Source organism: Carcharhinus amblyrhynchos, chromosome 13, assembly GCF_965287045.1.
Source record: "Carcharhinus amblyrhynchos chromosome 13, sCarAmb.v2.hapA, whole genome shotgun sequence".
Classification (NCBI taxonomy): Eukaryota; Metazoa; Chordata; class Chondrichthyes; order Carcharhiniformes; family Carcharhinidae; genus Carcharhinus; species Carcharhinus amblyrhynchos.
In genome coordinates, this window is record NC_137336.1 from 8,066,918 (window position 1) to 8,093,586 (window position 26,669).

At 45.7% G+C, this 26,669-nt stretch overlaps 1 protein-coding gene across 2 annotated transcripts in view; it reads left to right on the forward strand.

The window, feature by feature from the left end:
• Positions 1 to 899: 899 nt before the first annotated feature.
• Positions 900 to 26,669, forward strand: part of anxa6 (annexin A6) — an 84,862-nt gene continuing 59,092 nt past the window's right edge. For both annotated transcript variants that reach the window (XM_080201255.1, XM_080201254.1), the window contains exons 1-3: positions 900 to 997; positions 8,023 to 8,081; positions 25,504 to 25,600. In XM_080201255.1, the coding sequence (XP_080057381.1) occupies positions 8,064 to 8,081; positions 25,504 to 25,600 (115 nt within the window). In that variant the 5' untranslated portion in view covers positions 900 to 997; positions 8,023 to 8,063. The remainder of the gene's footprint in view (positions 998 to 8,022; positions 8,082 to 25,503; positions 25,601 to 26,669) is intronic.

Sequence of the window (26,669 nt, forward strand, 5' to 3'; positions counted from 1 at the left end):
CCCCCACCCAGATCCAATCTGATGCAAACAGGGAGAGGGCAGATTTGTAAAACAGAGACAGAGAGAGGGGATTGCAGCAAAGCACGGCAGCTCTTTGTTAGTATCCCGTCCAGGGTTCAATTCTCCGACGGGGAGCTACAAAGTTTGCCCTACAGCGCACCGTAAAAAGTCTGACAACACCAGGTTTTAGTCCAACCGATTTATTTGATAATAATTATTTGATAAATCGGTTGGACTAAAACCTGGTGTTGTCAGACTTTTTACTGTGTTTACGCCAGTCCAACGCCGGCATACCCACATCATGACTACAGCGCACCGGCAGGGTGTCTTTGGACAGCGTGGTGGAACTGTGGTTAGCACCGCTGCCCCACAGCACCAGGGATCGGGATTCGATCCCCGGCTTGAGTCACTGTGTGGAGTCTGCATGTTCTCCCCGTGTCTGTGTGGGTTTCCTCTGGAGGCTCCGGTTTCCTCCCACAATCGGAAAGATGTGCTGGTTAGGTGCATTGGCCGTGCTAAATTCTCCCTCAGTGAACCCGAACGGGCACCGGAGTGTGGGATTTTGACAGTAAATTCATTGCAGTGTTAATGCAAGCCTACTTGTGACACTAATGAATAAACCTAAAAATAAACTTCAGGTATGGCCTCGCCCAATCCGCAGTAAACTCAGGGGGGACATGGGTCACATTACGATCTTACTCCTTTATCTTTAACCTCCCGCATCATTCCCTCCTGTACCTCTTTGCTGACAAATGTAAAATGATTTGCAATCCCCTTTGCTAGGGGGAGGGAGGCACAGGGTGGGTCACGGTGCAGAATCCGCAGCCACTTTAAAATAGAAGCAGAGTGGGTTGAGCCACTGCAGTCTGCGCCACGTCAGGGAAGGGGGAGGCGTGGGCTGGGAGCCAGGCGGACAGAGGGAGGGAGCAAAGCGGCTGGAGAGGCAGAGAGAAGTGGACTGACTCTCAACTCGGCCAGGGTCGCCGCAGGCACCGGGGTGAGTATCAGAGAATTGTAAAATCACACACAGGACAACACATCCACTTGTTTAAACAAATGTAGCAAAGTACTCAGATTGTGTTTAAAAAATATATACATTTTTATCAAATAGAGACACAAAGTTTTTTCCTAAATGGGTAAATTTCATCTTTTGATGAAGATAAACTGTGTCAAACTATTTTCTAGAAGGATACATGAAATGTATCGAACCGGTTAGAAACATTCAAAATATTTAGTGTACAGAAGGAAGGACATTAAAGTAAGTTTGTTTTAAAGTTTAAGTTAAAATTAAATATTTTTGTGTGGGGGAGTGGAATAATTCAGTTGAAGATTGTTGGGTTATTTTAGAATGGTCTCAAAATTTAGAATGGTTTCAAAATTTAGAATGGTTTCAAAATTACCAAAGAAACGATAATTAAAATGAAATTGTTAGCTTTCAGAATAAAAACAACAGTTCTTTCAAAAGACAAGGTGCTAGCCAAGGGGATTTATGATGTATATCTTTTATAATGCAGTCTGTAAATCGCAGTGTTTTTTTTAAAAAAAATCATCCTTTTTTTTGTTAGCTAAGAGCTGTCAAGGTGATTCGAGTTTTCCAAAACCTGTAGGGATTAATTTTCTCTCCCCGCGGAAGATCTGAAATGGTGAAAGTCTGTTTTCCCTGAGAAGCGGTTCTAATCCGAGTGGGTTTTGATTGGGATTTCAGTTGAGAAATAGATGTCCCCTTTTTCGAGGCGCTGCAGTTGGGGACGGGGTTCTGCAGTGCTAGGGCGTGAAGACTGCATTGACAAGACACCATTGTGGATCAATAAATCCTTACCCCCGCTGGGAGATGTGTTCCTCTGGCAACTGCAGAGAGAGAAAGAAGTATTGAGTTGTATATTATTTAACTCCCCCCATTTATTATCGATTGCGTCTCCCCCCACCAAAAAAAATACACAATTCTGTAAACTGATTCTGTATCGGGTGGATTTGAGTCAACGACAGATTTGAAGATTGTGGTATTAAAGTGAGAAAACTGGATACCAATTTGTGCAGGCTCTGCTTGTAAAATGATTGGATTGTAGAGGGGGAAAGCCTGGCAACGCCCAGCCACCTGAGGAAGGGACAAGCTGTCCCCAAAGCTTGTGGCTTTTGCTACAAATAAACCTGTTTGGACTTTAAAATGGTGTTGTGGGATTTCTTTCTGTTTGACCCCTCAATAGCCAGGACAGAATAAAACTTGTACCTTTTTTTGTTTTTACAAAGTTTACCCACTCCCTAAAACCACAGCAGTGATTATAATTTTAACACCGTTATTGCATGTTATATATGTGAATTCTGACTAATCTGAATCCTGGTGCGTTTGGGAGTAATGTCTGTTTTCTCCCCAGGGTTTCTTGTCTGGTGCAGAGCTCATGTGGCGTTTACACACGGATGTTTCTACAGTTTTATGTTTCTTAAAATACAAACCTAGGTGATTGTTTTGGGGTTACTAGAATATTGCAGTAGGAAAGAATTCTTTTTTAACATTTCTTTTGCCTATAAATTCAGTTTCCACTTGTACTGAAATTGTGTTCTGCATTTCTGCTGGAGATTTGATAACACAGTAAGGAGTCTCTCAACACCAGGTTAAAGTCCAACAGATTTAGTCGGTGGTAAATGCCACTAGCTTTTGGAATGCTGTTCCTTTGTCAGGTGAGTCTTACTGTGTTTACCCCAGTCCAATGCGGGCATCTCCACATCGAGATTTGATAACACAGAGGAAGGAGTGACCTCTGTCCTTAAACCCCTTGCTGTTTTATAAATGGGGATGGAATTAAGGCTCAGTCCATACAGTAGTGCAAACTGGAACCATTTGAACCTGTTGGGTGTTAACCAGGCTGAGCAGGTTTATTGAACTCGTGATCTCTGGCCTTGACTAGCCTGGTACCACAACCACTAGCCAACTTTTATTCCCAGTCATATATTACATTGAATTACATAAATATACAGCACTGAAAAAATAGTCCCAATGGCTCTGTGCCCCCACAATCCTTTCCCTTTTAAGAACATAAGAAATAGGAGCAGGACTAGGCCAACCAGCCCTTCGAGCCTGCCCCGCCATTCAGTAAGATCATGGCTGATCTGTCGTGGCTCAGTTCCACATTCCCGACCTCTCCCCATAACCCTTAATCCCCTCTCTCATCAAAAACCCATCAACCCGCGTCTTAAAAATATTTAGCGAGGCAGCCTCCACCACTTCAACGGGCAGAGAATTCCAGAGATTCACCACCCTTTGAGTGAAGAAGTTCCTCCTCAACTCTGTTCTAAACTGCTCCCCCTTTATCTTGAGGCTATGCCCCCTAGTCCTACTATCCTTTCTGAGCGGGAAGAGCCTCTCCACCTCTATCCTATCCATCCCATTCATCATCTTATACGTCTCAATGAGATCTCCCCTCATTCTTCTAAACTCTAACGAGTACAAGCCTAATCTATTCAGCCTCTCCTCATAGCTCAACCACCTCAACTCCAGCATCAGCCTAGTAAACCTCCTCTGCACTCCCTCCAAGGCCAAAATATCCTTGCGTAAGTACGGCGACCAAAACTGCACACAGTACTCCAGCTGCGGCCTCACCAATGCCCTATACAGCCGCAGCAAGACCTCCCTACTTTTATATTCAATCCCCCTCGCGATGAAGGCCAGCATCCCATTCGCCTTCCTGACCACCTGCTGCACCTGCAAGCTGGGTTTTTGCGACTCATGCACAAGGACCCCGAGGTCCCTCTGCACCGTCGCCTGCTGCAGTTTTTCTCCACGTAAGTAATAATCCTCCCTACCATTATTCCTACCAAAGTGGACCACCTTGCACTTGCCAACATTAAATTCCATTTGCCATTTCCTGGCCCATTCGCCCAGCCTATCTAGATCCTTCTGTAGACTCTCCCCACCCTCCGCACAATTTGCCTTTCCACCAATTTTGGTGTCATCAGCAAATTTCGACACCCTACACTCGGTTCCCTCCTCCAGATCATCTATATAAATGGTAAATAGCTGAGGCCCCAGCACCGACCCCTGGGGCACTCCACTAGTCACCATCCGCCAATCCGAATAGCACCCATTGACCCCCCAGTCTCTGCCTCCTATTTGACAACCAGTCCTCTATCCACGCTAACACCCTACCCCCAACTCCATGCCCCCTGACTTTCTGTAATAACCTCTTGTGAGGTACCTTGTCAAACGCTTTCTGAAAATCCAGAAAGACCACATCCACCGGCTCTCCTCTATCCACCGCCCTAGACACATCCTCATAGAACTCCAGTAAATTTGTCAGACACGACTTCCCTTTAAGGAAACCGTGCTGCGTCTGCTCTATCAAGCAGTTCCCCTCAAGATGCCTCGCTATTTCCTCCTTGATGACGGATTCTAACATTTTACCTACAACAGACGTTAAACTAACAGGCCTATAATTCCCCACTTTTTGCCTGGCACCCTTCTTAAATGACAGCGTAACATTAGCCGTTTTCCAATCTTCCAGCACTTCCCCGGAATCCAGCGACGTCTTTTACCTGATCTTGCATGCTAGTTTTTTGTGATTTATGCACAAAGGGTTCCAAACCCCTCTGTGCCGCAGTCCTCTGCAGTCTTTCTCCATTTACATAATATTCAGCTCCTTTATTCTTCCTACCAGACTGCAGAAGTTCACATTTCCCTACATTATATTCCATCTGCCATGATTTTGCCCGCTCATCTAACCTGTCTATATTCCTCTGTAGATTCAACTCCATCAATATATCCCTCCTAATCCTTTCACCCTCATGTACCTAGCTGGCTTTCCCTTCACTGTATCTACACCATTCAGCTCACCCACTCCATGGAATCCTCATGGTATAAAAGGGGACCATTCGGCCCATCAAGTTGGTAGTGACAATCCCACCCAGGGCCCTGACATTTAGCACGGCCAAATCGACCTAGCCCGTATATTTTTGGTCTGTGGGAGGAAACCAGAGCACCTGGAAGAAACTCATGGAGCGCACATGCAAACTCCACACAGAGAGTCACCAAGGCTGGGATTGAACCCAGTGCCTGGCGCTGTGAGGCAGCAGAGTTAACCACTGTACCTCTATGCTGTTACACATTTATATTGCTCTCAAATGGAGTTTAATGATTAGAGCAGGAGGCCTCAATGATTCTGCTCACCCCCTTCAAACACACTGGGACTCATTGACACAGATTTTCAATCCGAGTGCTGTTCTGCTTGGGATATGCCCCGGTCTCCTGGTGATGCGTCCATTCACTGGGTTACCAGGAGCTATCTTCTGTCTGCTGCCACTTCTGGCTTTCTGACATCTGTGTATCTAGTTCCTCTTTGGGGGAGTATGACTGATTTCAAAGAGCCAGCATAGGCACAGTGAGCCAAATGGCCTCCTACCCTGTTGTATCATTCTGTGGTACAGGAAGGTGGGAGATATCCAGAGTGGCCAGTGAGTGGTTCAGTGTTGCAGTACATTTGGAGCTCTTGTTATTCTGTGAGGATTCTGAAGAATCTCGCACCCATTCGCAGAAGCAAGTCCGATCCTCACCCACTGACCATCACAGACTATTTGAAAAAGAGAACCAGACCAATTGGCCTGACTGATTAACGCTAGTGTTTGTGCAGGCTACGAACCTCCTCTCATAACCGCAATCTGTTTACCCCAGCACAGTGGTTAGCACTGTGGCAGCACAGTGGTTAGCACTGTGGCAGCACAGTGGTTAGCACTGTGGCAGCACAGTGGTTAGCACTGTGGCAGCACAGTGGTTAGCACTGTGGCCTCACAGTGCCAGGGACTTGGGTTCAATTCCCGGCTTGGGTCACTGTCTGTGTGGAGTCTGCGCGCTCTCTGCGTGGGTTCCCTCCGGGTGCTCTGGTTTCCTCCCAAGTCAGAAAGAAATGTTGGTTAGGTACATTGGCCATTCTAAATTCTCCCTCACTGTACCCAAACAGGCACTGGAGAGGGGATTTTCACAGTAACTTCATTGCAGTGTTAATGTAAGCCTACTTGTGACAATAAATAAACTTTAAACCAGTACCTCTATATCTAAAGATAAAAGCAAATTACTGCGGATGCTGGGATCAGAAACAAAACAGAAAATGCTGGAAAATCTCAGCAGGTCTGACAGCACATGGGGAGAGAATAGAGCCAACATTTTGAGTCTAATGACTTTTTGTTAGAGATCGCCCATCTCTATCCCTTTTACCATAGAGATCAGAGCGGCTCACAGTGCTGTAAGTGTGCTCCAACCCAGGTCTGTGCATGTTTAACGTGAATTCTATGTCTTTGAATTCTAACCTGGTGAAATCTGTGACTGAAACTTGTTACAATATTTTAGCCATCTTCCTGCAAGGTATCTGTGCTTGGCCCAGAACTTAAACCCATTGCTATACATCAACGGGTTTGTCAACAGAGGGCAGCAATGGAGGGCACCCTGCAACTGGGTTAGGGAGGGCCAAATTAGCCAAAATTACAACAAACTGGCTGATTTGTAGAACAACTTAGGCATGAATTGTTGGGGCTAGAGTTCTGGGCCCAGAAATATTTTCCAATTAAGCTCAACAAACTGCATTCTCTCCTCCATTTCCTCTCTTGGTTGGAGTTCAATAGGCTTGCAAAATAATCTGAGGTGTTTTTCTCAAGGTACAAAGAAAGAACAATGCCTTTTATATAGAATAGAGTCATAAAATCCCTACAGTGCACAAGGAGGCCATTCACCCCATCGAGTCTGCACCGACCACAATCCCATCCAGGTCCTATTCCCGTAACACCATGCAGTTATTCTGCTAATCCCCCAATACCCAGGGGCAATTTAGCATGGCCAATGCACGTAACCTTCACACCTTTCGATTGAAACCCACACAGACATAGACAGAACATGCAAACGCCTCACAGACAGTGACCCGAGACCAGAATTGAACCCAGGACCTTGGCAGTGTGAGACAGCAGCGCTAACCGCCTGGCATGGTGGCACAGCCTCCCGTTGCACTTGACGACCAGTGAAGTGGTTGTCAAGGGGCATAGGTTTAAGGTGCGAGGGGGCAAAGTTTAAAGGAGATATATGGGCTGAGTTTTTTACACAGAGGATGGTGGGTGCCTGGAATTCGCCGCTGGGGGAGGGAGTGGAAGCAGATGCGATAGTGAGTTTTAAGGGGCATCTGGATAAATACATGAATAGGATGGGAATAGAGGGATATGGTCCCTGGAAGGGTAGGGGGCTTTTAGTTCAGACAGGCCCGAGTCAGCATGGGCACGCGTGGAGGGCCGAAGGGCCAGTTGCTGTGCTGTAATTTTCTGTTCTTTGTACATAGTGAGTATCTGTTACAGAAAACCTTGCAGCCAATTTGTGCGTAGTAAGCTCCTACAAGAAGCAAGACGATGATGATGATTGGATCAGCTACGTCAGATGTTGGGCTGACGGTTTAGATACCATGCTAGGGTGACCCTCAGTGCCATGGCATGGTTTCCAGCCAATGGAGAGGGCAGACAGGGTCTTGGATTAATGTCTTCTCAGAAAGATGGCCTCTGCGGTAAGTACAGCGACAACCAGGAGTACGTTGCCCAGTCTCTGGAGTAGAATGAGCACTCTCTGCCAGCTGACTCGGAGCTGCTGTGTGCTGTGCCACAGTTATTGCTGCATTTGCCCTACTGCAGTTTTACCTGCGTCCATCTGCATGATTCATTACTCCTGAGAACAGGCTTTGTCACAGCAGGAACCACCTGCACATTGCAGAGCTTTGAGTGATGATAATCTAATCATTCGTCTCTGCTGAGGTTCATTATAGATTTAATTATAATCATTTTAAATTAAATTAACCTATCGAGCGAGCAGTGGAGCAGGATGTTTGAGGAAGTGCAGACTTTCTGTTGCTTCAGCCGATTATATTTACAGAGGAAATGATACACAATACTGACTAACGATCCTGCTCAATGATCCATGGAGAAATGCCTACATAATGGAGTGCTATGTATTTCCCAGCCTTTATCAGGGTTATAAATAATTTCTGACCCTCTTCTCTTTCTCTTTAGATTGTTTGGATTGAGTATCGGTTCTCGATTAACAGCAAACCATGTCTGCCAAAGGAAAGGTAAGGAGATTCCAAAGATGTGCAGATTAGTTGTATTTGCCATGCTAAATTGACTCGTGTCCGGGGGATTAGCAGGGTAAATATGTGGAGTTACGAGGATATGGCCTGGGTTCGATAGTGGTCGGTGCAGACTCGATGGGCTGAATGTCCTCCTTCCGCACTGTAGGGATTCTGTGATTCACTAAACCGGTCCTGTAGCGACTCAAGTGTGCAGAGCAGGGTGGGGGAGGATTCTGTTTAGCCCCTTGAGCCTGTGCCACTGTTCATTACTATCATGGCTGATTTTCTTTTTGTCTCTTTGCACATTTCCATCTACCCCAATAACCTTTCATTTTCTTGCCTGACGAGAAGAGCGGCACAGTAGCACAGTGGTTAGCACTGCTGCCTCACAGCTCCAGGGACCTGGGTTCGATTCCCGGCTCGGGTCACTGTCTGTGTGGAGTTTGCACACTCTCCCTGTGTCTGCGTGGGTTTCCTCCCACACTCCAAAGATGTGTGGTTGATTGGCCATGCTAAATTGCCACTTAGGAGATTAGCAGGGTAAATATGTGATGTTGTGGGATAGGGGCTGGGTTTTTACAGACTTGATGGGCCAAATAGCCTCTTTCAGCACAGTAGGGATTCTAATCTATCTGCTTCCGCCTTAAAAACATTCCATGACCCCCATCTCCACTGCCTTCTGAGGCAAAGAGTTCCAGAGTTGCACCAAACCCCTGAGAAAAATTCCCCTCGCTCTGTCCTGTAATAATAATCTCTAATTTTAGAACTGTGCCCCCTAGTTTGAGATTCATCCACAAGAGAAAACATCCTTTCCACATCCACCTTGTTAAGACCATTAGGATCTTGTATCAGCCAGGATCATATTGAATGGAGGAGCAAGTGTGTGGGCAAGATGTCCTTTTGGAGAGTCAGTGCAGACTCGATGGGCCAAATGGCCTCTCCTGCACTGTAGGTATTCTGTGTTCCTATGATCTAAGATTCTATTCTGCGACTGTAACAATCAGACAGCGTAGGGACTGATAATCATCAAACATTTGACTTTCACATACTGCACTGAATAATTTAATATTCCACAATATGTGCGCTGGATTCTAGCGATTGGGTTTAAGGAATGTCTAACGTACAATTGTGTAATTAACAAGTGGCTTGTTGGTCATCGGGGGGGGGGGGGAATGAGTTACACCAGCTTGTGATTGCGTGAAGGCTGGACTCCTCAAAGGAGAAAGGGATATTTCGGGGAGTCCAGTGGTTTTGAGGCCTGAGTTAGAGTGCACAATGAGTGGCAGTTTGCACAGTGAAGGAGTGGGGAGCACAGGTGAAAGGACATCCTTGGAACAAGAGAGGAGAGAGTGTTCAGATATCAAGTTTGGAACAGATATATAAACTGGGACTATCAAAACCACGCAAACTGAATAAACTCTATATTTATATCAGCAGTTTAAGGGGATTGAGTTCATATAACCAAATTTGCACAAATTAAAACAGAATTGTATAAACAGATATTATGTTTATGGTCCATTAGTTAGAGAGAAGCATTGAATTTGGTGTGGGAGAGTCTGGGACAGAGTCACACACTGGAATTCTACCGCCACGGAGTCGGAATGGGCGAGGGGCAGATAACCTCGGGCAGGAATTTCTGATCTCACTCGAGCAAGGTCACAATGTATGTATAAAGTTAAAATCAGAGCCAGGGAATTTGGAAGGAAAGCTTGAAAACATTTTTTTTCACTCTAAGGCTGGTGGGAGTGTGAAACTCTCTCCTATAAAAAGCATTTGGTGTTCACAGTTCATTATGTGAAATCTGGAAGTGATAGATGTTTTGCTAGCTAGGGAATTCGGTGATAACGAGCTGGGTAGAGATACAGAATCGGCTGTGATCTCTCTGAATAGCAGAAGGACGGAATGGCTGCCTCCTGCTCCTGCGCCGCTAAATATTGGGGCGGCATGTTAGCACTGCTGCCTCTCAGCACCAGGGAACCCGGGTTCAATTCCCGACTTGGGTCACTGTGTGTGTGGAGTTTGCACATTCTCCTCGTGTCTGCATGGGTTTCTTCCAGGTGCTCCGGTTTCTTCCCACAGTCCGAAAGACATGCTGGTTAGGCCATGCTAAATTCTTCCTCAGTGTACCCGAACAGGTGCCAGAATGTGGCGACTAGAGGATTTTCACAGTAACTTCATTGCAGTGTTTAATGTAAGCCTACTTGTGACATTAATAAATAAACTTATTTAAAAAAAAGAACATTCTCCCTCTATTTGCCACTGTGCCTAACAGAGTTAGAATAAAGATTTAGAAGCGTAGAACGAGAGTAAATGATAGAATTAGAAGGTGTGCTGGGCACAGCTTGCAAGCAGCTATCTCGCTCAGGTGCCATCCTTCTCTGAAGGAAAGGAGAGGGTGCAGAATGTGGTTTTACAGTCACAGCTAGGGTATGGAGAAAGATCAACTTAGCACGAGGTAGGTCCATTCAAAAGCAGGGACAAAGCTATTAGGAATAGCCCATGACCTGTACTTGTTGGAGTTTAGAAGGCCGAGGGGGGATCTTGTAGAGACTTGCAAGATAATGAAGGGGATGGATAGAGTAGCGGTAGAGAGATTCTTCCTGCTTAAAGGAAAACAGAACTAGAAGGCACAGCCTCCAAATAAGAGGGGGGCAGTTTAGAACGGAGTTGAAGAGGAACTTCTTCACTCAAAGGGTGGTGAATCTCTGGAATTCTCTGCCCGTTGAAGTGGTGGAGGCTACTTCGTTGAATATATTTAAGTCACGGGTAGATAGGTTTCTGATAGACAAGGGAATTAAGGGTTATGGGGAGAAAGCAGAACTGATCCACTTCAGATCAGCCATGATCTTATTGAATGGTGGGGCAGGCTCGAAGGGCTGGATGGCCTACTCCTGCTCCTATTTCTTATGTTCTTATGACAATATTTATCCTCAAACCGAGTCACTGAAATGGATTATCTGGTCTTCATCACATTGCTGTTTCTGGGAGCTTGCTGTGCACAGATTGGCTGCTGCATTCCCTTCCTTACAGCAGTGACTTTGTAATCCACTCCGTTGGTTGTTGGGCGCTTTGGGATGTCTTGAGGTTGTGAAAGGTGTTTGCGTACATACGCATCTGTATAATTTCTCTCTTTTTAATTGGAGTCAGTTCTCTGAAGGAATCACGCCAGCCTTTGTGGGGACACGGGTCAAGACCCACAGTTGGAGGAGGAGAATTTAGCTGACTTTGCCTAAAATACTTAGAATTGTAAGACTGAGTCTGTACAAGTTGTAATTTTGAGGTTTTAATGAATGCAGTAGGCAAACAAAAAAACATTCATTTTAACCGCTGACCTCAGCTTGTGTGATTATGCAGTAAGTTTAATGCTTCCCAATCCTCGCTGTGGTGTCTCGTATCAGAGCAGTGTTATGGGAATCTTATGGACACGAAATATGTGGAAGAAGAGTGTCACAGACCGCCGGGATTCGGGAATCCTTTCGAATATTCCGCTCATATCCATTTGTAACATGTGGATGGTGTTATAATTTGGTAGTTTTGGGAATGATTTTGGCCCCAGTGGTCAGTTGCCTGAGAGGTTACTGGAGTGCTGAAACCCCGAGGGTTAAAGGTGAACTCATGGATTGAAATTATGTGATGAGAAACTGATAATGTGCGGCGTTGTATTTGAGATTGCTGTACCTGCTGTTGAAACGGGTAGGGCATTGGATTGGAGAATTCCAGTGTGATGCGCGATATTGCACTGTGTGGGTTTAACTCAGGAAAAGTCCAGTCAGTCTCAGTAAACCCCTTAACAGCACAGGTAGCTTCTCATTGGCTGCGACTGAGTGAATCACATTCAGCTTTGAGTTCGGAGGCTCAAACCCCATCCCAGATCACAAATATCCAACTGCCAGGACTGAGGGGGTGCTGTCTCTCAGAGGAGCTCTTTTCGCTTTCTCTTTTTCTCTCTCTCCCTCTTTCTCTTTCTCGTTCTCTCTCTCTCCCTCTTTCTCTTTTTCTCTTTCTCTTTTTCTCTCTCCCTCTCTCTCTTTTTCTTTCTCTTTTTCTCTCTCCCCCTCTCTCTCTCTTTCTTTCTTTCTCTCTTTTTCTTTCTCTCTCCCCCTCTCTCTTCTCTTTTCTCTTTCCCTCTGTCTTTTTCTTTCTTTCTCTCTCTCTTTCTCTTTTTCTTTCTTTCTCTCCCCCTCTTTCTCTCTCTTTATCTTTCTCTTTCTCTCTTTTTCTTTTTCTTTCTCTTTCTCTCCCCCTCTTTCTCTTTTTCCCTTTCTCTCTCTCTCTCTCCCTCCCTCTCTTTATTTTCTCTCTCTCTCTCTCTCTCTCTCTCTCTCTCTCCCCCTCTCTTTCTCTCTCCCTCTCTCTCTCTGTGAAGGTGCAGTGTACAGAGTGGCTCTCCAGCTGTCTGTACACCACCCAGGAGCTGTTCAGACGGCCTTGTTATTTTGATGTTCCTGGCTGTGACCATATAAGAGAATGAGCTGAGTGCATTCAGCAGGAGCCAGGGAGAAAGGCTGTTATTTATAACTTGGCTGATCTGTGGGTGTAGCAGCTGTACAGTGAGTGAGAGCCCAGTGGTGGTGTATGAGGGAGGGGAGGGGGCCCTGGCTCAGCCTGTACCGTGAAGGATTTACCCGTAGGATCGATGAAGACAGGCAGCAGCAGTGTATTTGTGGAAAGAGCATTTCCCGGGGATGTGGTCCCCTGGGCCTTGTGCCGCCTTCAGCTTCTGTTTGGTTGATGTGCAGATCTCCATAGCAACAGGAGGAGGCCATTTGGCCCCTCGAGCCTGTTCTGCTGTTATGGCTGATCTGCATTTCAATTCCTTTCGGTCAATAGCCCCTGATACCCAGTCCTGACAAATATCACTGCATCTGCCCCAGATAACCCCACAGTGTCCACAACCCACTGTGGGGAGAGTTCAAGATTTCAACTTTACCCCTTGTGTGTAGAAGTGACTTCACTCCTGAACAAGCCAACTCTAATTGGACAATTATGACCCTTAGCCTGGACTCCAGAACAAAAAGAATGAATTTTCTGTGTCTTTTGCAGTCCTTTTAACATAAACCCCTCGATTGGATCACCCTTTCATCTCCTGCACCGGGGAAGTAATAGGTTAGTTGACACAGCCTGTCCGACCTAGGGCCATTCACCCTGTTAAAGCCCAGTATTATTCAGATCAATCTGCGTTACACCCATTCCAAGGGCCAATACAAAGCATTTAGACAGTTACATGGGGTAAGATGGGTATAGAGGGATATGGGCCAAACGCGGGCAATTGGGACTAGCTTAGGAGTAAAAACTGGGTGGCATGGACAAGTTGGGCCGAAGGGCCTGTTTCCATGTTGTAAACCTCAATGATTCTATGACATCCTTTCCAAGGTGCGGTGCCCAGAACATTAACCAATGGGTCTCAGCTCCTGGAGCACCGGGAGAACATTAACCAACCAGCCTCAGCCCCTGGAGCAGCTATATTCCAGATGAGGTCTGACCAATTCTCTAAAAGCTTCACTCTTGTATTCCAGCATTCCCTCGACATAAGGTCCAACATTCTGCCTTCAAACTGCATTTCGTAACCTGTGAATGAGCTTTAAGTAATTTTCTGCCTGAAGGAGGGAACGTTCTGGTCTGTAGTTCCTAGATGTGGTCGGGCTAATAGCGGACAGTGTGAGAGTAAATTCTGAAATATGTTCCAGGCCAATGAGGCTTCCACTCACGATTGGAAAGTGATGTTTCCTGCGTTCACAGGGGTGCTGATGGTACATTGGTCAGAGCCAAGTCCAGGAGAGCTGGCAACACAACACCCTCTAACCCTAATAAACCAAACCTTGCTGCTTTCTGTGAGAATATCCCTAACTACCAGCATTAAACTGTACATGAAGCTGGCACGTTTTTTTAAAGAGACACTTACGCCTATGGCAGATTGGTGCAGAAGGCAAAGTCGCGAGGGATCAGAAGTGAGCTGGCAAGGTGGATACAAAACTGGCTTGGTCAAAGAATGATATGGAGATGCAGGCGTTGGACTGGGGTAAACACAGTAAGAAGTCTCACAACATCAGATTAAAGTCCAACAGGTTTATTTGGTAGCAAATGCCACTAGCTTTTGGGGCTCACTGTCAGGTAAGCGGGGACTTCTGATCACAAACAGGGCATTTAAAGGCACACACTCAGCGTGACATGAACCCAAGATCCCGGTTGAGGCCGTCTTAGTGTGTACGGAACTTGGACCACAATGTCGTCACCTTCAACAACCAGTTCTTCATCCAGACACACGGAACAGCCATGGGGACCAAATTCGCACCTCAATATCTTCATGCACAGGCTCGAACAAGACTTCTTCACTGCCCAGGACCTTCAACGTATGCTATACACTAAATACATTGACATTTTCTTCCTTTGGACTTGGTGAACAATCACTGAAACAACGATATGATGACATCAACAAGTTCCATCCTACCATCAGACTCACCATGGACTATTCTCCGGAATTGTTTGCATTCTTGGACACGCGCATCTCCATTAAGGACAGTCACCTCAGCACCTCGCTGTACCGCAAGCCCACAGATAACACCTCAATGTTCCTTCTCCAGCTTCCACCCTAAACAAGTTAAAGAAGCCATCCCCTACGGACAAGCCCTCTGTATACATGCGATTCTCCTCATCTGAGCAGATCCTAACAGACACCTCCAGATGCTGAAAGATGCCCTCGTAAGAACAGGATATGGTGCTCGACTCATCGATTGACACTACCGATGCGCCACAGCGAAAAACTGCACTGACCTCCTCAGAAGACGGACACGGTGGACAGAGTACCCTTCGTTATTCAATGCTTCCCCGGAGTGAAGAAGCTGTGACGACATCTCCGGAGTCTTCAACTTGACATTGACAAAGATGAACATCTCGCCAAGGCCGTCCCCACTTCTTGCCTTCAAACAACCGTACAACCTCAAACAGACCATTGTCCACAGCAAATTACCCAGCCTTCAGGAGAACAGTGACCACAACACCACACAACCCTGCCACAGCAACCTCTGCAACATGTACCAGATCATTGACACAGATGCCATCACCTCACGTGAGAAAACCATCCACCAGATACACAATACGTACTCTTGCAACTCAGCCAATGTTGTCTACCTGATGATACACTGCAGGAAAGGATGTCCCAAAGCATGGTACATTGGGGAGACCATGCAGACGCTATAACAATGGATGAATGAACACCACTTGACAGTCACCAGGCAAGAGTGTTCTCTTCCTGTTGGCGAACGCTTCAGCGGTCATGGGCATTCAGCCTGTGATCTTCAAGTAAATGTACTCCAAGGCGGCCTTCACAACACACAACAGCGCAGAGTCACTGAGCAGAGACTGATAGCCAAGTTCCGCACACATGAGGACGGCCTCAGCCAGGATCTTGGGTTCATGTTGCACTATTTGTAAAAAAAAAACCCCCCATGACTTGCCTGGGTTTGCAATATCTCACTTCCTGTCCTGTCTGGAGACAATACACATCGCTTTAACCTATGCTTAATGCTATCTCCACTCACATTGTCTGTACCTTTTTAAGACTTGATTAGCTGTAAAGACTCACATTCTAACCAGTATTCTGTAAACTGAGTGTGTGCCTTTTATATGGCATGTTTGTGATCAGAACTCCCCACTCACCTGATGAAGGGACGGAGCCCTGAAAGCTAGTGGCATTTGCTGCCAAATAAACCTGTTGGACTTTAACCTAGTGTTTTGAGACTTCTTACTCAGTCAAAGAAGACAGAGGGTAGCAGTGGAAGGGTGCGTTTCTGAATGGAGGGCTGTGACAAGTAATGTTTCTTAGGGATCAGTGCTGGGACCTTTGCTGTTTGTGATACATTTTCCTCCAAATCATTTATATATAAGTGGTTTGATCAGTAAGTTTGTGGACAACACAAAGGTTGGTGGATTTGTGGATAGTGCTGAGGACCATCAGAGGATACAGCAGGATATAGATCAGTTGGAGACTTGTGTGGAGAGATGGCAGATGGAGTTTAATCCAGACAAATGTGAGGTAATGCATTTTGGAAGGTCTAATACAGATAGGAAATATACAGTAAATGGCCGAACCCTCTTAGAGTATTGATAGGCAAAGGGATCTGGGTGTCCAGGTACACAGATCACTGAAAGTGGCAATGCAGGTGGAGAATGTAGTCAAGAAGGCATATGGCATGCTGGTCTTCATCAACCAGAGCATTGAGTTTAAAAATTGACAAGTCACGTTGCAGCTTTATAGAAGCTTAGTTAGCTGGCACTTGGAATATAGTGTTCAATTCTGGTCGCCACGCTACCAGAGGGATGTGGAGACTTTGGAGAGGGTACAAAAAAGATTTATCAGGATGTTGCCTGGTATGGAGGGCATTAGCAATGAGGAGAGGTTGGAGAAACTTGGTTTGTTCTCTCTGGAGCGACAGAGGTTGAGGGGCGACCTGCTAAAAGTCTACAAGATTGAGAAGCATGGACAGGGTGGATAGAAGCTTTTTCCCAGGGTGGAAGAGTCAATTACTAGAGGGTATAGGTTTAAGGTGCGAGAGGCAAGGTTTAAAGGAGATGTACGAGGCAGATTTTTTACAGAGTACTGGGTGCTTGGAACTCATTGCTGGGGGAGGTAGTGGAAGCCAATACGATAGTGACTTTTAAGGGGTGTCTTGACAAGTACATGAATAGGATGGGAATAGAGGTGTATGGTTCCTGGAAGGGTAGAGGGTTTTAGTTCAGATGGGCAGCACAGTCGGTGCAGGTTTGGAGGGCTGAAGGACCCGTGCTGTAATTTTTTTGTTGTTGTTTGTTCCCAGCATGCCCTCCTAATTCTATCTTTCACTCTCGTCCTGTGCTTCTAAAACTTTTAACTTTTTGAATTCTCTAACAATGCTTTAATTCCATCAGCCTTTTGAATGGACCAACCTTGTATTAAACTGGTCTTTCTTGACATCCTAGTTATCATTGTAACACTACATTCTGTCCGTCCTTTTTGTATCAATAGTATGCTTTATCTGTATAGCATACAAGAAACAATACTTCTCGCTGTATACTAGTCTGTGTGACAATAAATCAAATCAATTTCAGAAATATACTAGCTAATGCCTCGCTCCCCCTGTGTCTCACTCTCTGCCAGTCTCATTCTATTACTGTCTGACTGTCATGAAATCTCCCTCTGTTTCTTTGCCTCTTCACACTCTGTCTCTTTATATCTCATGTTTCTGTTAATCTGTTACCTTCCCTCTTTTCTCTGGACCTGTTTCTGTCACCTTATCCCTTTTCTGCCACATTTTTACTCTCTCAATCGCTTTGTTTATCCCCCTTTGTTCTCTTTCTTTCTCTCTGTTTCTGTGTACCTCACTCTGTCTGTCCCTTCCCTCATGTGTCTCTCCCTTCCTGTTTCTCCCCTCTCTCTATCCATGTCCAGATCATTTTTAACATTTCCACCTCCATAACCTGCCCTACCTCAGCTCACCTGCTTCTGAAACCCTCGTCTACACCTTCCTTCCCTCCGGATTTGACCATTCCAGGCTAGTCTCCCACTCGCTACCTTGAGTCTATCCAAACCTCTCCATGTTTTAACTTGCAATTGTGCCCTCTTGAGCATCCAGTTTTAATCGCTCCACCATTTGGCCTCCACCTTCTAGCAAGGCCACAGCTCTGAAATTCCTACCCTAAACCTCTCCCTCACTCTCCTCCTTTCAGTCGCTCAGTCAAACTTTTGCCCTTCTGTTCTCATATCATCTTAATGACCCGATGTCAGACTAAAAAGCTCCTTGAGAAAATTTTATTATGGGAAAGGTGCAAATAAATTCAAGTTTTTTTTTGTCTGCCTCTGTTCTGTATCTGTTTGCCATTGATCGTTTCTCTGTCTCCTCATAACACTCTGAACCTCAGCACTTGGCACCTCCCCCAGTGCAGCAATGTCTGTCGCAGTGTCTAACCTTGAAATCTGGTTAATCTGTCACTGAGGGTTAGAGTGGCTTGCTCTTTCTGCATTGTGAATGCTGCAGTGTCTGCAGCATTGATTTTAAATTTACAATCCTTAAGAGTCCAAACTTCATTCATCAATGCGATGTTAAGTTTAATTTGCCTCTCTTTCATTAAGCTGCAATTAGGTGTGTGTGTGTGTGTGTAAACAAGACTATCCTTGTAATCTCTCAAACCTGTCCTGTCATTCAGTGCCTGATCTTTGCAACCAAAAGAGAAAATGCTGGAAAATCTCAGCAGGTCTGGAAGCATCTGTAAGGAGAGAAAAGAGCTGATGTTTCGAGCCTGGATAACACTTTGATCTTTTGCTTCTTGATTTGATTTATTATTGTCACATATTAACATACAGTGAAAAGTATTATTTCTTGCGCGCTATACAAAACATACTCTTCATAGAGAAGGAAACGAGAGAGTGTAGAATGCGGTGTTACAGTCACAGCTAGGGTGTAGAGAAAGATCAACTTAATGCGAGGTAGGTCCATTCAAAAGTCTGACAACAGCAGGGAAGAAGCTGTTCTTGGGTCGGTTGGTACGTGACCTCAGACTTTTGTACCTTTTTCCCGATGGAAGAAGGTGGAAGAGAGAATGTCTGTCCGGGGTGCGAGGGGTCCTTAATTATGCTGGCTGCTTTTCCGAGGCAGCGGGAAGTGTAGATAGTCAATGGATGGGAGGCTGGTGTGCGTGATGGATTGGGCTGCGTTCGTAACCTTGGCCACGTGTGTTGGTGCCGAAGCTTCCCACACTTGTGTATCAGCAGTATCCTAGGCAACTGCCTGCATTAAATCTTTGGGAATTAAGATGGACAATGTGGACAAATGGTGACACTGATTACGCACGTTGTGTTATTGTTAAACTTTGTATACGAACATACGAATTAGGGCCAGGAGTAGGCCATTCGGCCCTGTGCACCTGCTCTGCCGTTTAACAAGGCTCATCTGGCTGTGGCTTCCCACATTCTCACCTACCCCTGATAATTGAGTGAAGCTCTCTGAGAAAGGTTCCCCATCAAGACTATTGTTGGCTGTGGTGAATGTGGTAATTGGCTGCTCCCTGTATTACCCTTGGTGAGAGCCGCCTCGGGCTGGGTGGTCCATCCCCCCCCGCCTAGTATGGACACCCTGTGCAGTGTTCACCTGCCGTTCAGGGGGAAATCTTCTCCATCTGAGCCAGAAAGTGTTGATCAACGCAGATTACCAAGCAAAGCGACAACGTCCCATGCAAAACATGGCACCTCTGACTGTGCAGCACTCCCTCTGTGCGGCACTGCAGTATCTTTTAAGTAGCAATAGAACATTCCAGTGTGTCTCACAGGAACGTTACCAAAGAAAATTTAACATTGGGTCCCATACACTGGTATCTGGACAGGCAGCCAAAAGCTTGGCCAAAGAGGTAGATTTTTAAGGAGATTTTAGAAGGTAGAGAAGGAAAGAGAGAAGGAGAAGGGAGGTTTAAAGAGGGAATTGTAAAGTTGAAAGCCCCAGGGAATTGTAAGTGTTACTGGTGTGTGATCAGAATCGCAAAGCTCTACAAGTTGAAGTGGGAGAAGGGCAGAAATCTGAAAGAGTTAATGATTTATTCCCCAGTTCATTGTAACCCAGACCCTGTAGAGTGAACCTTTAACCCACAATTACTGGCTGTCGTACTCTCAAACCACATTATACTGACATCATAGCCTTCGTCTATACTGTAAGATTCGATTTGGCCCATCCTGCTGGTGTTATCCACTCTCAGCTCAGTCCGTATTCTGGATTTTTTTTTGTTCTTTTGCAAGTATTTATCCAATTTCAAAGTTACTATTGAATCTGTTTGCACCGCGCTGATCAGACAATGCATTCCTGATCTTAATCACTTATTGCATTTTCTCATCTCAATGACCTTCAATCCTGTGTTCTTTTGATAACCGGCTTTGTCCCGCCTGTGGTAAAACACCACCTTATCTCATGGGTTCCTAAGCCAGGGATTGTGACCAACCAACGCCCCCCCCCCCAACACACACAGTGCCGTTGGGACCACAGGCTGATCCCCTGGGATTGAGAGCTCTGAGGCAGCGGTGGTGACTGCCGAGGTGGGGATGGTGTCTGGGGCAGGAGTTTTCCCCGCGAATGGGACAGGTTTTGTTAGTTGCCCTGATTAGTCTGTCTTTGTGTCCTGATTGGCTGTTCACTTCCATGCTCCAATTGGTTGATTTGGGATTTCCTTGGATGTGTATTAGGTGTGGAGTAACGAATAGCAGTGCAGCTGTGGGAGCGATCGACAAAACCACTCAGAAATCTCTGCCCCCACTCAAATTCCCTCACCATTTAACAACTCCCCCTCGACCCTCTGAACAACTCTCTCCCTCTGCCCTGCTCAGCACCTCCGCCCACTCTCGCTCTGGGATCTTGGATTAATACAGGTTCCAAGAATCACCGAAGCCCAGCCAAGCCACATGGGATTAAAATTCACACTTTCATTTCGAATAGCGTTACTTTTTTACTGTACCCCTGGCACTGCCCAAGGGGCAAAGTGCAAATGCCCAGGGGCACCTTGGCACTGCCCACAGGGCATGGGGCAGTGCCAAGGGGTAGGCCCTGTTGGTGGTGGGGCTGGATGGGGGCAGGGCTTAGGAGTGATTGGTGGGTGTGGGGGCTTGGGGTCCCGCTGCTACTCTGCATTGGGATCGATGGGGGTGAGGGGGAGGCCAGCAATTGTGGTGAGGGAGGGGTCTGCACTGCAGTTGGTTGGGGGGGGGGTGGGGGGAGAGTGATTGGCACTGCTGGGAGGAGTGGGGGAACTGTTTGGGGAGGAGGCTTGAGATTGGGGTGGGGGGTTCAAGGCTGGCTGGGAATGATCGGGGGTGGCTGTGATTGGAGTTTTTGGAGGGGGGGGGGTGGGCAGCACTGTGGGGGTCCCAGGCTATCCAGCGATTGCTGGCAAAGAGAGGGCTGACCGTTCCGGGCCACAGCACGTGCGTAGAGACCCACTGGTTCTGTCCTCTGAAATCTAAAGGTACTCATGGTGGTGGCCTCTGCGTTGCACAGAGTGTGGGAGATTCTAGTGTGAGTCCCCACTGGAAAAAAACCCAGCATGAATTACTCCAGTTTTCCCGCAAATTTGAATGGAATTTTTTGGGAGAATTCCACCCATCTGGGGCCTAAGCAGTGATTTTTCTCTTTGAATTACTGACCGAGGAATCTTGCTCAGAATCTGGTCACATCATCAGAGAACCCTTACAGTGCAGAAGGCGGCCATTCAGCCCATTGAGTCTGCACCAACGATAGATGTGGTTGCTTTCAATGATAAAGCAGTTTTGAGATTTGAGTTCAGCGTACAGTAATTCTATTTAAGTGCGACTGTTCACTGACTTTATCGGAAGTGGAATGCTGGATTTACGTTGATAACTAAGATTGGCACAGCTTTGGTCAGCCGTGACGGCTGTGTAAAATATCTTCGACAAGTCACTTCTGTTCCTGTAACAGCCCAGGGCCACACTTCACTCGGTGTAAGTTAGACACACATCGCCCACTCCCAGCTACTCACACCAGCTGTCCCCACACTGCTGCCAGATTCCACCAGTGTAAAAATACTTCCCGTCGCTTCTGGGTGTGTCTGACAGCCAGTGTGACTGGACATCCGTTTTATTTGTTCACGTGGAATTAGGAAAATAGGAGGAGGCCATTCAGGCCCGTTCCGCCATTCATTAATATCACCGGTGATCTGTATCCTCACCCTATCCACCCACCTCGCCTTCATATCCCTTGTTTTTTGTAAAATTTTCAGATTTGAAATTATTAATTGAGATAAACATCGATTTTGTTTTCTTGTGGGAGAAAGTTCCATCCCTCCCCACATCCTGCTTTCCACCTTCCCACCTCCCATTTCGCCCGCCCCCCCCCCCCCCCCCCCCCCCCCCCCCGCACCCAACACACTTTTTTCCTCTGCTTTTTCCCAGTTCTTCCACCCATTTTTTTCCCCCTCTGTAAGACCACAAGATCTAGGAGTAGAACTAGGCCATTCAGCCCGTTGAATCTGCCCTGCTATTCAATGAGATTGTGACTGATCTGATGTGATAATCCTCAACTCCACTTTTCTGTCTGATCCCTATAACCCTTCATTCCCTTTCTGATTAAATATATTCAAGGTTGAGAGAGACAGATTTTTAATGGCCCAGTCTCTACAAACTGCTGTGGTAAAGAATTCCACAGATGAACTCCCCTCTGAGAAAGAAATTCCCCCTTATCTCCATCTTTGATGGGTGACCCCCCCACCCCCCCCTCCTTACTCTGGGATTGTGCCCCCTTGTCTTAGATTCTCCCACAAGGGAAACAACCTCTCAGTATGTCTCCTGCCACCCCCCTGAGAATTCTAGGTCTCAGTAAGGTTCTTCTAAACTCCAATCGATGCCCAACCGACTCAAAATCCCTCTCTACCCGGGATCAACCTACAAACCTTCACTAGCTGCCTCCAATACATTCCTTAGATAAGGGGAGTAAAGCTGCTCACTGTGGCACAATGGAATTGTCACTGGACTAGCAATCCAGAGACCCATGGTGATGCTCTGGGGACCCAGGTTCAAAACCTACCATGGCAGACGTTTAATTTATTATTGTCACATGAATTAGTATACAGTGAAAAGAATTGTTTCTTCAGTGCTATACAAAACATACCATTCATAGAGAAGGAAATGAGGGTGGAGAATATTGTGTTACAATCATAACTAGGGTGTAGAGAACATAAAAGAATTAGAATGAAGTTTTAGAAGTGTCGAATGAGAGTAAAAGATAGAATTAGAAAGTATGCTGGGCACAGCTTGCAAGAAGTCTCCAGTGCCATCTTGGGGGGGAAAAAAATAGTGACATTTGAACTCAATAAAAATCTGGAATTAAAAGTCGAATGACGACCACGAAACCATCGTCAATTGCTGTAAAAACCCGTCTGCACTGCGTACAGTTCTGGTCCCCCTCCTTTTGTAGAAAGGGATAAGGCGGGAAAGTGGAATTAAGGATTATCACATCAGGTTAGTCATGAATGGTGGACAGACTCAATAGGCTGAATGGCCTACTTCTGCTCCTATATCTTCTGGTCATCTCCTGATATATTCTCCATCGTACAGTATAGCTGCTGTCAGGGGTGTCTATAGACCACTGCCACCTGTAGCATCTTCCCCTTGTTATTTCTTACTTCCACCCATATGATTCTATTACTCCTGATCCAAGATCGCTTATTGCTATCGTACTTATTCCATCTCGTGTTAACAAAGCTGCCCCACCACCCTTTCCTAACTGTCCTTCTCAAAAATCACATACCCCAGAGTATTTAGAAAAAAGAACAAAGAAAATTACAGCACAGGAACAGGCCATTTGGCCCTCCGAGCTTGGATCGACCATGCTACGTGACTGAACTAAATCCCCCTACTCTTCCAGGGACCATATCCCTCTATTCCCATCCTATTCATGTACTTGTCAAGGTGTCCCTTAAAAGTCACTACTGTATCTGTTTCCACTACCTCCCCCAGCAACGAGTTCCAGGCACCCACCACCCTCTGTGTAAAAACAAAAAATTAGACTCATACATCTCCTTTAAACCTTGCCCCTTGCACCTTAAACCTAGTAATTGCCTTTTCCACCTGAGGAAAAAGCTTCATTTAATTCCCAGCTTTGATCTCCTTGTGATCATGTCTCTGTAATGGCTATGTGCATTTAAGTAGAGCCATTAATTTTGACCCTATTTGTTTTTTCCCCCTTTTCCCCCTATCCCCCCTCTACACAAAGACGCCCTTCCTAACTTTCTCCCTGAATGACCCAGCTCCCATTGTGGCCCTTCGCCCAAGATATCGAGGGGAAAGATTTCATCTCTCCATTTTTCAAAATCCAAACTATTTGATTTGATTTATTATTGTCACATGTATTAACATATGGTGAAAATGATTTTCTTATGTGCTATACAGACAAGGCATACCATTCATAGAGAAAGAAACGAGAGAGTGCAAAATGTAGTGTTACAGTCATAGCTGGGGTGTAGAGAAAGATCAACTTAGTGCAAGGTAGGTCCATTCAAAAGTCTGATGGCGGCTGGGAAGAAGCTGTTCTTGAGTCGGATGGTACATGACCTCAGATTTTTATATCTTTTTTCCCGACAGAAGAAAGTGGAAGAGAGAATGTCCGGGGTGCGTGGGGTCCTTAATTATACTGGCTGCTTTTCTGAGGCAGCGAGTCAATGGATGGGAGGCTGGTTTGTGTGATGGACTGGACTACATTCATGACCTTTTTATCAAATCACTTTAACCTCCTGTATTCCAGGGAATGCATGCATAGTTCATGTAATCACCCCTCTCAATCCAACACTTGGAACATTGCTAACATTCAGGAGAATCTCTTCCTTCCTAACCCAGTATATCCTTTCTAAGGTGTTGCCCAGAAGCATCATTCGCTAACCAGCACCACACACCCGAACATCTCAGCTCTCCTCCTGCTCAACCCAGTGCCCCAGCTGTTCCCTATTTATATCTGCTTAAAGACAATAAATTTCCATCACCTGTTTATCTTCTTCAAAGGCAGCACCGCAGGATGTGACTGAGTTTCTTACCCAGGCCCTCCCCCCCCCACCCCCCCAACCTATCCCCGTAACCGCACACATTCACCATGGCTAATCCCCCTAATCTACACACCTTGAGACACTAAGGGGTAATTTAACATGGCCTATCCACCTAACCCGCACATCTTTGGACAGTGGGAGGAAGTTGGAGCAGACACAGGGAGAATGTGTAAACACAGACAGGGACCCAAAGCGGGAACTGACCGCAAGTCCCTGGTGCTGAGGCAGCAGTGCTTACCACTGTGCCACCCAATACCAGACATCTACATCCTGCAGTAAGTGTCAGCATCTCAAGAAACTTCAGCTCTTACTAAAGACGTTACACTCACCACATGTCCTGGCCTGCAACATGACTGAAAACAGATTGAGAAATAACTCTTAAAAGATGGATAAATATTTGAAAGAGATTTATGAAGAGGGAGCAAATTGCTTAACTCTTTCAAAAAAAACCAGCAGAGGCCCAATGGGCTGAATGGCCTTCAGCTGTGCTATAAGATTCTATAATGTGGTGGATTCTCAATGCTCCAAATTGTCCAAACCATCAATTGAAAGTTTAAGACAATAGCTTTCTCTCTCAGGGCAATATAGGAAGTATTTTTAAAATTAATTCTGGGCGGATGGGTATTTATTGTCTATCTCTGGTTATCCCTTTGGAAGGTGGTGGTGAGCTGCCTTCTTGAACTGTTGCGGTCTGCATGGTACAACCACAGTACTGTTAGGGAGGGAGTTCCAGGATTTTGACCCTGTGACAGTGAAGGGATGGTGATTATATTTCCAAGTCGGAATGATGGGTGACTCAGTGTAAGAGTTTTATTATCGATTATAAAACTGCCTCAGTGGTTGGATCTTTTATTTCTCACAGGGCAGCAGATCCGGATACAGAGGCAGTGTCAAAGCCGCTCAGAATTTCTCTGCAAATCAAGATGCAGAAACACTCTACAATGCAATGAAAGGATTTGGTAAGTAGCTTCCTCTGCAATATAAAATCTTCCAAAACTGACACCAGCTTGGTGCAGTATTAGTGAGTACAGTCATGTACTGGTTTGTAAGGGGATTTTCTCAAGGGGGGGGAATGAGGTCTTGTATCCAGCTGATCTCAGCTAACACAAAAACTTATGAAGGACAGTATGCAGTTAGAGATTCATTATTTGACCAACACGTATTTGGAGAGGGAGATAGTCAGATGATTCCAACTTTCCCTCTGATGTTACATCACATGAGACAACATTTCTGAAGATTCGATCCTCCCGCCCACCTGTCATCCAAACTGGACGGTCCAATTACACTAATACACTTTGGCCAATAGCATTCTACCTCCAGCAGAATTAGAAATTCCTTAGTCAACTGAACCCACAGGTTCTTCCCCCTGTTGCCTAGTAACCTTACCTACACAAATCTGGTAAGTTTGAGGGTTGCTTCCAACACCTGTAGTCCTGGGAACGGGAAGGGAGTCACCTTCTCTGGTCTGTTTCTGTCCCTTTATCAGAGGAGGCTGAATCTGTCCATTCATCACAGCTAGAAGCTGAATCTTTCTATTCATTTCGATAAGCTTGGTTGCCTGTAGCTGCCTTGTTTGCCCCTGATAATAGGGTATACACTCTATGCTTCATTGTTACAAAAGAATGTGGTCCGTCTCATTAAACTTATTTCCCGTTATGGCTAGGGGTAAATTGCTTGTTGGCCAAAGCTCACAAGAAAATATAAAAATACAGTTTAAATCTATAATAATTGTTCCTAAATGATTATATATGTGCTTGTACAGACAGTATCTTTGTATAGTATATAAGTGAGACACATTGTGATACTTTTGATAAGGCACACTGTGGTCCTTATTTTAAACTAACCTACTTTGTTTTAGTAGCCTTAAGGGAGGGGTTTCTGTACTCCTGCATGTTTTAATTATCTAGACTCCAGGATCATTGAACAGGGGTTCAAATCCCACCAGGATAGTTTGCAAAATGAAATTCAGTTAAACAAAAAAAGCGGGAAATAAAGAAGGTTTTTTTTATATTAGTGTCATAAGTAAGG